A 10767-nucleotide genomic window follows, 5' to 3' on the forward strand; every position below is an offset into this window, starting at 1 on the left:
ATGCGAAACCAATCGTCTTCCTGCGACCGCACAACACACTCTTACCCAACAAGGACCGCACAAAAAGGGCTGCTTTTTGACTCCTCGACAATAATTGCGTTGATAAAAAAAACAAGCAGAATTCTTTCCCTTTGATAACAGCCAGCTTCCTGAAGCAGTACCCGGTTAATTGCTTGTCTGCTTTGGTGCCGTAATTCCAATAAAGCTAAATGCACTGTCACTTCCACTCATGTACACGGCCTGCGCCGCCCGAAACGCAATCAAACCGCCGACAACAGCCCTCAGACGTTTCGTTCTCCGTTTCGGCGAAACGCCACTGACCTTTCAAAATCCTCACGTCGGAAACAATGAGAGTCATCGAATAACCGCAGATATTATAATAACGTAAACAAAAAAGAATTACGCCATTCCGCCTTAAATAATGGGGTGGGGGGGGGGGAGGAGGGGGGGAATTGGTTTTAACTTTAAACGAGCCTGTGCGTGTGTGTATTTAGCGGCTGAACTTGGCATAAAACACACACACTGCAAAAAAGCCTGTCTTAAGTGCTTCAGTCTTACAAGATTTAAAATCATTTTTTTTCTCAGGTAGAAAATATTAGCTTGTTTATAGTTATTTTTATTACAGGTTAATTTTTCTTATCCCACTGTCAAATATTGAAATTAAAATACCTCACCTCATCTTATTTAATAATATTATTTAAAAATTTAGAAGAAAAAAAAAAAACAAAGTAATTGAAATAAGATTTTAAGTCTAAATATAAGACTGAAAGACTTAAGATGGTCTTTGCAGTGCAGACTTAGGTACCATGCTGCAGCTCTGAGCTAAAGGGCAGGGCATGGCGGGGCGGGGCAAGGCGAAGTTGGGCGGGGCGGGGAAGGCAGGGCAGAGCAGGCTGAGGCGGGGCAAACTCACAGGCTTCAGTCTGAAATCGGCGATGTGAGAGAGGGGCTCTTGCAGTGGGTGGCGGCCGCCCGTCCGCACGCTCTCGGGGGAGGGGGCGGCGCGCTTGGGCGAGGGCGAGAGGGCGAGCGAGAGGGGCATGGACGCGGGGGCGTGGCAGTTGGGCGGGGCCTCCCTGCGCGGCTGGGTGACCAGGGCCAGGGGCTTGGAGCTGGCCGCCAGCCCGATGGCCTGGATGACGCTCTGGTGGTGCTGCCGAGCGCTCTCCTCCTGGGCCTTGGAGCCGGGGAAGAGCAGCGGGGCGGGCTGCGGGGGGAGGTGGGCAGGGGGAGGAGCTTCGGCGGGGAAGACGCGGGGCTGGCTGCCCTTCCGGTCCTGCAGCTCCTCCTCCACGGACCGGGGCCCCTCTTTCTTGCCCTCGCTGGGGCTCCGCCTCAGCACCTGGGCAGAGGGAGGGGTTATGCAAATTAGGCATCCTGAGGAGTTCCACCCACAAAGGAAATGCCAATATCACTGATATAATTTTTTATTATCATCACGTAATAAATAAATAAATATACAAACACATTTAAAAAGCTAATTTGCCCACAATAAAAACATAAAAACATTTTTGCATGTATTAGTACATAAATGTCAACTGAATTGATTTTAAAAGCGTGAATATCTGAAAGGCCATAAGCTCAGTAATTCATATACACTTACTGTTGTCTGTTAACTTTCAGTGAGGGTTTATTTTTATAAAGCTTTCAGTGTTTGAGCTGTGGATGGCCAAAAACAACACTGATCAGCAGAGTAAACTCAACCACAGCTTACCTTCATCTTCCTCTTCTCCCGCGCTTCCTTTTCTGAGTCCGAGTCTTCACTGTCGTTGCTCTGATCATCATCCTCTTCGTCGTCGTCCTCGTCGTCGTCTCCCAGGTCCTCCGAGTCGCTGCTGCTCACACCCTCGCTCGAGGTGCCCGAGGAGGAAGCCGATTCGCTGTCGCTGTTGCTGGAGCTCTCCGCCCCCTTCTTGCTCAGCTTCTGTAAGAGGAAGGCGCGCCATCAGTCGAGAGAGCAGCGCACCACACCTCCATCTCCACCTCTACCTCCATCTCCACCTCCATCCCCACCTCTACCTCTACCTCTACCTCTACTTCTACCTCCACCTCCACCTCCACCTCCACCTCTACCTCCACTTCCATCTTCACCTCTACCTCTACCTCCACCTCCACCTCCACCTCTACCTCTACCTCTACCTCTACCTCCATCTCCACCTCTACCTCTACCTCCATCTCCACCTCCATCTCTACCTCCACCTCCACCTCCACCTCCACCACCACCTCCATCTCCATCTCCATCTCCACCTCTACACCTCTACCTCCTCCTCTACCTCCTCCTCCTCCTCCGCCTAAGCTTAACAGCTACATTGTCAGGTGTCTGGATCTCAGGTATCCGACCGGCACCACAACACCGGTCACACGTTCACACACTTCAGCTGGGCCCGTTTCCGCCTTCCCACAATGCACTGCGGTGCGTGCGGAGAAGGCATCCTGCCGGGGCGGGCCCTGTCACCTTGTCTTTCGTTTTGTGGCCGTGTTTCTCCCGCGCCTGGCCGCCGTCCGGGCTGCCCTTCTGGACCCTGCCGGCCGAATTCGGGGTCTTCATCCGCTCGGAGAGCGCCGGAGCCGGGGTGGGGGTACCGGCGGGGGTGGAGCTCCCCCTGGAGGACGCCAGGATGCCGCCCCCGTTCACTGCTCCGTTCACCCCTGCGTTTGAAAGCGGAAATAAGCCTCTCACCATACAGCAGGTACACCGGGTACTGGCGATGACACGGCGGTGATGTCACAGTTAACAAGCTTACGGACTACAATCAAACGGAAAATGGCTGCTCAAAGGACAACCGGTACCTGAACTACAAGTATGAAAGCTAACACTGTGCAAATGGGATGATGCTTATGCGAGCAGCAAAAAGGCTCACTTTTATTACGTGGTATTGAGGAGAAGTGTGACAGCACTCTCAACAGGTAAAAAAAAAATCTGTGCGTGCGTGCCACAGAAGTCTTTGTTAACATATTCACAGTGAAAACTTTGAACACCTGCTCGCATTAATGATTAATACAATTACATCTCTTACATCTGCCTCTAGGGCCGATTAAACATGTTTAATATAAATTTGCCCGCGAGGAGTTTGCCCCTTTCCGTTCTCGTTTACTGTGCTATTACTCATTCCGTACAGTAGTGACAGGGACAGTTTGTGGAACATTCAGTCCTTGTGTACAGTAAAGACAGGGAATGTGAGGAACATTCACTCCTTCCGCATATGAATGTTGTGGAACGTTTCTGCTTGCGGAAGGTTCTGGAAGGCCGTACCCTTGCTGCTGCTGCTTCGGCCGTTGGTGCTGGGGGTTCGGGACTGGAAGGGGCCGGGCTCGTGGTTCTGCACCTGGGGGGCGAACATGGGGGGCAGGCCCAGGAGCGGGGGGAAGAAGGGGGCGGAGCCGTGTCCGTGGGTCTCAGAGCTTCGCCACCACTCTGATACAGACAGGAGAGAAACACAGTGCGTGACCTATCACCTTTCAGAGCTCACAGGCACCACTCTGATACAGACAGGAGAGAAACACAGTGCGTGACCTATCACCTTTCAGAGCTCACAGGCACCACTCTGATACAGACAGGAGAGAAACACAGTGCGTGACCTATCACCTTTCAGAGCTCACAGGCACCACTCTGATACAGACAGGAGAGAAACACAGTGCGTGACCTATCACCTTTCAGAGCTCACAGGCACCACTCTGATACAGACAGGAGAGAAACACAGTGCGTGACCTATCACCTTTCAGAGCTCACAGGCACCACTCTGATACAGACAGGAGAGAAACACAGTGCGTGACCTATCACCTTTCAGAGCTCACAGGCACCACTCTGATACAGACAGGAGAGAAACACAGTGCGTGACCTATCACCTTTCAGAGCTCACAGGCACCACTCTGATACAGACAGGAGAGAAACACAGTGCGTGACCTATCACCTTTCAGAGCTCACAGGCACCACTCTGATACAGACAGGAGAGAAACACATTCGAAATTGGGCAATAAAATATATTTTTGCATGCATGTTTGAGACATGGTCGTGTCTAAAGACATTTCATATCATTTGTTTCAGACAGTTCTTTCCGTTTAGCTGCAATATGCATGGCCCACCATTGCATTCCACTGTCTTTGATTTCTATTCTTTATTAACAAGCTGATGATTATTAATTCACTACAGATTTATGGCTTCTTCTGAAAGGTTTGCTCAGTTGTTAAGCAGATGAGATTTAAAACATTATGCAGCTGCAAAAACACAGCTTCTCCTACTATTCTAAATCAGACACAGTAAAGCGATGTTTGAATTTGTTACTCTGTGCCTAGAGACAAACAAAGTCAATTCACTTTCAACTATTTATGAATGCATACATAAAACAAAGTTAGCGATTAAATGGGTGTTAAATTCTCTCACCACCACAACCCTTAAATCGTGCTTATTTTAAACGAACCCGCATTGCGAAGCTTCACAGATGAGCGAGGTGACGTTCACGCGTGAAACCGCCTGCGTGACTGCGTGCGGCAGCCGAGAGGTGCGTGCAGACCACAGGAAACACTTAAAAGCTTCGCCCGCCACGCACTCCGCTGGGTCCCCGTGACCACCACCCGCCTTGCGAATCTCCCTCCCATAAAGCACCGCCCTACAGCGCTGTCAGTCACTCTGACTGAGCACTGCAAGGACCACGCGAGCCAGCCGTGCTCTCCGCGAGGCCCCTCCCACTCCGTACCTCCGGAGAAGACGAGCCGGTGAGCCTCCGCGTTCATGCCCGGTATTAAAGCCGTTCAGAAATGAAAGCAGCCCAGCGCTTCTCGTGTCCGACAGCTACACTTTTACTGTATTTTGATCCACGTGGCCTCTGTTGCTAGATAGCGAATGCAGCGTTTTTCAAAAGCGGACCTATTGACTGGCCCCTTCAAAAAGATACATTTTTATCTTTTTTTGTCGTTTCTGGTTGTTTGTGTACTAAAACAAACCGACTGATAGCCGGGTGTGAATTGGGATTTTGAGCACCGCGTGGTCTTTCTCCAACTCCAGCGCATGACCTGTTGAAAGAGTTTGGTTATTTAAGGCCCAGGATGGGTTTTGGGGGGCGGCGAGCGGGTGCCCGTACCTGGAAAAGCGCCCAGCTGGGGGTGCGCCGCCAAGGCCGCGCTCACGCCGAGCGTCCCCAGGCCCCCGAACTCGGACCGGCCCGAGCTGGTGGTGTACAGGCCGAACGCCGGGTGGCTGAGCATGGGGAAGGCGCTGGAGACCGTGGACAGGTTGAAGGTCTGGTCGCTGCCCGCCCGGAACAGATGTCCTGGAGGAACGGAAGGCAGATCGGAGGAGCGCCCGGTTATTTAACGGCAAGACGCTCCGAGGAGCAAAAATACCGCAGCTAAATAATTCATCTCCACGCATGTTAAAGTTTAATATCATAACATCTCCCCACAGAGTTAACAAACTATAGTTGGTAGAAGAATGTTTTATGCATTATCAATAAAGGCATTAGCCTGTGTGAAGGACAGAGGCTTCTCGAGATTCTGCTTGATCTGTTTAAACATAGCTGTACAAATACGAGACACAGATTCTGGAGGCTGGGATTTCGCTCTGAGGGAATTTAACATGCATATTTCAGGACCGGCGCACTTGCGCGTGTTTGAAAATGAACGGGAAAATCCATGTGCACTCAGTATTACCTGAAGTTAGCTAATGTGGTCAAAATAAAATATGGTCAAAATTCTATGTGAAAAAAACCATTCATTTTCCATCTTTTTATATACATACAAGGTTGTACTTTTTTTTAAGAATAAAAGCTCAGGTAAATTATTTTTTGCAGCAAATTATTATTCTTTGAATTTTGTGAGGCACATTTGGATAGTCTGCAATGTAATTCAGTGTTTTCTTAATGTACGCACGATTTCTACACATTATCTTTACACAAATCACACACAGGTTTTGTGTAGCAGAGGGGCACAAAATCAGGTCATCTGAGCGGACACATCAAACTAAAGCATAAAACTGCATTCCAGTCAATATGTTAGACGTTGCAATTTGAGAGTCCTTGTACGTCCGCAATGGCGGTTTCTACTTTTACATCTTTGAGAGACAATAAAATACAGACTCCCATCGCCCGTGCGTTTCATCATAATCACCGCCGGCACCTAGAAGTTTGCGCGGCTCGCTTATAAACGCTTCCTGAATAAAAATGTCAGCGCGAGCAGTCAGCGTTGGCATGTTGAGCCCCGCGCATTGTCTTCTAGCACAGTCAGATACATTAGCGCAGAAACATATTTCATGCAAATTCAATTTTGTAGCACAGATGGAGAAAAAGCTTGCGCACGCTGTTCCAACAGTCATTCAATGTGCCAGGTAATGCGCACACATAAAAAGTGATGACTGGGGGAATTTCATTTATTTCGCGGCGGAGGCTGTGGGAACCGGGGGACGGGCGGAGGGCGTGAGGAATGGAGTCCGAGAGATCTGTTTCTCCAAACGCCATAATAACTAAATGTATACATCAGACACGGAGCGCGCGTTTTACTCGTTCCCCTATTTAACGTTTCAATAGGACATCGCCGTCGCGTCAACGTTTCCTCCACTCAAAAGTAGACCTACATTGTCCAGATTTATTTATTTATTTGTGTTTTGAAATGATTTTATGGAAAAAGCAATGTCAAAAAAGAAAAGAAAATACAGATGTGAAAAATGGATTGGGCGATTGCTGATGTTGCTAGGGAGATCAGGGCTAAGGGAGTAGGCCTCAAACCTGCTCCCAGTTCCCAGCCTGCTGTAGCTAGCTACAAACGAGTACAAACGCGCCTGCGCGTGTCCAAAACGCTCCAGTAAAATAAACAAATAAAATAAAATAATAAAAACAAAACTTAACAAGGGGAGGAATTTGTTCCTTCACCGAAACCCCGTTTTATGCATACTTTCCTTCCCGCTATGATCAGGCATTTATAGCCCGACACCAGGTTTGCAACCGGCCTATTAACCAGACCGCTGGGGGCTAATAGAGCCACTGGTGCCCGTGCTTCCGGGAACACACCCAGAATAGACCTGATCCATACATGCCACTCTGTCTTTCATTACTCTGATTATTTCATGAATGTGTCGTGTGCTTCACGATACAACAGAACATTGGGAGCCGCATGCGCACGCGCAAATAACAATAACATATGAAAATATCACAGTAACACGCTCTTTATTAATGAACATTTTTCACACATATATATATATGGCTGTGCAAGCCTTTGTTGTCGTTCTCATTTAGTTTGACACGACCCTCGTTGCTGAAGCCCTATCTGGTGGAAATAGGCCAGTTACTGAATAAAGCAGTAAAAACAGCCACCTCAGGAGGTCTGTTTTCTCCTCCATTTTGAGTCAGGAATATTATTACATTTACAGTTCATTAAAAGCAAAGCCCTCATGCAAGAGAGCCACAAACACTACGGGTGTGATTTACAAATAGCAACATGAGAAGATTTGATTAAATCCCCACTTACATCCCACTTTATTTAAACCGCACATATTAAGCGGAACATAAATATACAGAGGAGGAAATAAGGCAATTTCTGAAGAGGTACACGAATAGCAAAATATATATTTTAGCTTATGAAACCGCTTGTTCTAAAGCTTGAAGAACCAGCCCACGGGTAGAGATCATAAGAGAGGGAAACAAAGAATCCCGGATTGCCGAGAGGAAAGGAAATCTTTCCTCAGGAGGTACAAAAAGGCCTCATTGTGCTGGCCTCGTGCCCGTTTACATCCAAAATGGAGAATCTACGCACCGAATCGCATTAGAATAAAAAGGAATATTTAAAGTCTGGCATCTGAGGGTTGGGCAGCTGATGGCGAGATAAATGAGAGAAAGCATTATACGAAAAGGCCGGCATCCGTTTCTATAGCGCTGCTGTCCAAGTAACGGGGAATGACATCTGCAAATGCCTTTTTAATATTAATGCGCTTCAAGCCGCAGAATAATTAAATCAGGCTTCGCAGGAGAGCAAAGCAGACATAAAATTACACAGTGCTTCCTGTGCCTCACACTGGGTCAAACTGAACTTTCTTTAAAAGCCCGTTTTTTAGTAGGATTCAGCCAAGGAGGTAGTAGTGTTCTTCTAGTCGTCTGTAATTTCACAGAGTCTGCTGCTAACTGCGTTACGGATCTGACAGCTAGCAGAAATGGAAGACGTCACTGCGTTTCTGCGGCTCTGTTCTTCCTCCAGGAGTCCTGGGGGTCACGTGTATCATTTAACCATTTTTCAATGGAGGCGACTCGCCAAATTCTCACGTGTAAGCATTTTTATAGATTTTGGAGAAGAAGAAAAAAGAGGAACTTAATTCCTCTTCACGCTCAAATAATTCAAGATGATTCCCGCGCACAGAAACATACTTTATTTAATGAATGTATGCTTTAGGGAATATATACGTGCATTATTGGACGTTAGAAAAATTTCAGGATCTGGCATTGTGCGTGCGTCAGTGCAAATTAAGAATGCGCTTTACAAGGTAAGAACATCCACGGGGCCGTAATCTTCCTTCTATTATCACGCCTCAATCTGAACTGCAATCCCGAGGAATTGATCCTAATCCGCCGTGGTAATGCATTTTATAATGCAAACTGAAAAGTATTTCGGAGATATACGCGACTAAGATAATGAGGTACTGAAGTAAGTGCTACAGGGGGTTCAAGTGTGTGTTTGCATGTGTAATTCGATCGCAGAAGAAACGGGCAATCAAGAAAATAAGAGATGCTTTTTTTTTGGCTGTCTTACAACTTCATACAAGCCATATAGGTATGGAAACCTCATCAGATCACAGCTGACTTTATTCTCAAAACCACTGGGTAACCACAGTTACTTAGCGCGCTTCCACCATTTAATTCAGCGCATCGTCCAAAATTGCTTATCTAGAAAAATCTGAGAACACGTATGGTGAAGGAGGATAACATGTTTTATGCATGAGAAAAGCAGTAATGAGTTCTTCATTCTAACAGCATGAAGTAAAAAGGAAAAAAACACAGGAAATGTTTCCTGCTTTTCTTATCATAAAAGGGGGGAAAAATCACAAATCAGTTTGGAAATTTGCATGTTATTTTCTGGTCAGGGCTATCCGACGGCTCACGCATCAATGCCGCCGGTCGCGTAATGGCTTTGACCACAATTAGTATTCAAAGAAAACAGGGGGATGTTAGCCGCCGCGCACTTTCTGCGCGGCTGACAGAAATGTCAAATGACACAGGCTAAACCGGAGCTAAAGGTTGTCAAGAGACATCTGAGCGGGAGCACATCTTACAAAGGGCTTTTTAATTGTTTGGTATTCATTAATGCAACGGGCTTTTCAATTTCCACACAAACTGTCTGAAAAGTGGGGGGGGGGGGGGGGGGGGGGGGGGGGGCTGGGCTGGGGAAAAAGGTTTTTTCTCGGGCTTAATGATACAGACGTAATTAACACTGAGAAATGGGTCTTTCTTTTCTGGAACGGTCTCAAAAAAAAATAAGGAGGAAAGAGTCAAGTAGAGCTCCCGGTTGAAGGTGAACGTTACATCAAAACACTTCAGTTTAAAACCTAAAGCACTGCAGCGTAATTTGCATGAATGCTGTGGCATATTAATTTGCACCAAGCAGCTACTATGTTGCTTCAAATTTGTCATACGTGGACAAGGAGAGCGAGCGCTCTCTTGCAATGCAGTGTGAATGCTGCGTGTACGCACATATGACAGCAAATCTGAGAGGGATATATGAGACTGGAAGCAGGTAATAGATGATGTACATGTGCATGAATAAAAAAAAAGAAAAAAAACCTACTATATATTCCATGTTTGTGTGGGGGGGTGGGGAAACTGGTTTCTGTGTGGATGTGTTTCGGGATTGGTGGATTCTGTCAGAGTGCGTGACCGTGCGTACATGCTTGAGTGAGTGTGTCTTTTTGTCTATATTAGTGTGTGCGCGAGTAAGTGCCTCTGTATGTGTTGGTTTCCAGCAGAGCCTGCGTGTGTGTGCGCATGTGTGTTCGTGTGTGTTCATATATGGGAGCGTGTTTGTGCACATTACTGAGAATGTCTCTGAATGTCATCATTTCCATCAGAGCCAGTGCAGATGTGAGTGTGTCTCTGTATTCACATAAGTGCGTGTGTGCATGTGTTAGTGAGCCTGCGTGCGTGTGTGTGCGTGCGCTTCCTTACCACAGGTGGTGAGAGTGGACCCCAGGGTGGTGGGGCCGGGTGTGAGGCCGCTCTTGGAGGACGGGGCGGGGGAGGAGGGGGCGGCGGAGGAGGAGGAAGCAGACGACGGGGAGACCAGCCGCTCTCCAGACTCCATATCTGTCAAACACAATCCAATCAGCGCACTTACAGAGACAAAACACACACACCCCCACTGCGACTCTCGCTTTCACATCTGAATTACCCTCAACAATATTCCCATTTAGCAATGGCGGTTGCCCGCTCCTCCTTTCTCCCGAACGCACGAACCCCTGAAACGTCTCTCTTTAAAAGTGGGATTCTGAAAGGTCACCGTTCGGGGAGTTTGGGGGGAGTAGTTTGCTATCATTAATTACCAGATATGCAAAATCGCTGACGACAAAACAAAGAGGCCTACCTCTGGAACCCGCCAGTTTTTTTGCTTCAACAATTTTGCCAGAGGAAGTTGCTGTTCTAAAATAAATTGCATCTGGCTGCATGAAAACAATGCTGGTGATGAGAAGGAAGGTCAGTGTGTTTGAAAGGGTGAGTGTTTCTGGCACAGGCAGAGGGACTAAAGCAGCAGGATTTGCAGGTCTGAGCACAGCCTCTTTAATACACGCTGTAAAACTGA

The 10767-nt window shown here is 47.5% G+C and overlaps 1 protein-coding gene across 1 annotated transcript in view; it reads right to left on the bottom strand.

Moving 5' to 3' along the window:
* Positions 1 to 10274, bottom strand: part of LOC118214560 (bromodomain adjacent to zinc finger domain protein 2B-like) — a 36145-nt gene extending 25871 nt beyond the window's left edge. Inside the window, exons 1-6 of the mRNA XM_035394633.1 lie at positions 10137 to 10274; positions 5079 to 5267; positions 3254 to 3415; positions 2456 to 2649; positions 1715 to 1924; positions 914 to 1342 (exon numbers count right to left, since the gene is read on the bottom strand). Of these exons, the coding sequence (XP_035250524.1) occupies positions 914 to 1342; positions 1715 to 1924; positions 2456 to 2649; positions 3254 to 3415; positions 5079 to 5267; positions 10137 to 10272 (1320 nt within the window). The 5' untranslated portion in view covers positions 10273 to 10274. The remainder of the gene's footprint in view (positions 1 to 913; positions 1343 to 1714; positions 1925 to 2455; positions 2650 to 3253; positions 3416 to 5078; positions 5268 to 10136) is intronic.
* Positions 10275 to 10767: the final 493 nt, after the last annotated feature.

The sequence above is a fragment of the Anguilla anguilla genome, chromosome 15 (assembly GCF_013347855.1).
Source record: "Anguilla anguilla isolate fAngAng1 chromosome 15, fAngAng1.pri, whole genome shotgun sequence".
NCBI lineage: Eukaryota > Metazoa > Chordata > Actinopteri > Anguilliformes > Anguillidae > Anguilla > Anguilla anguilla.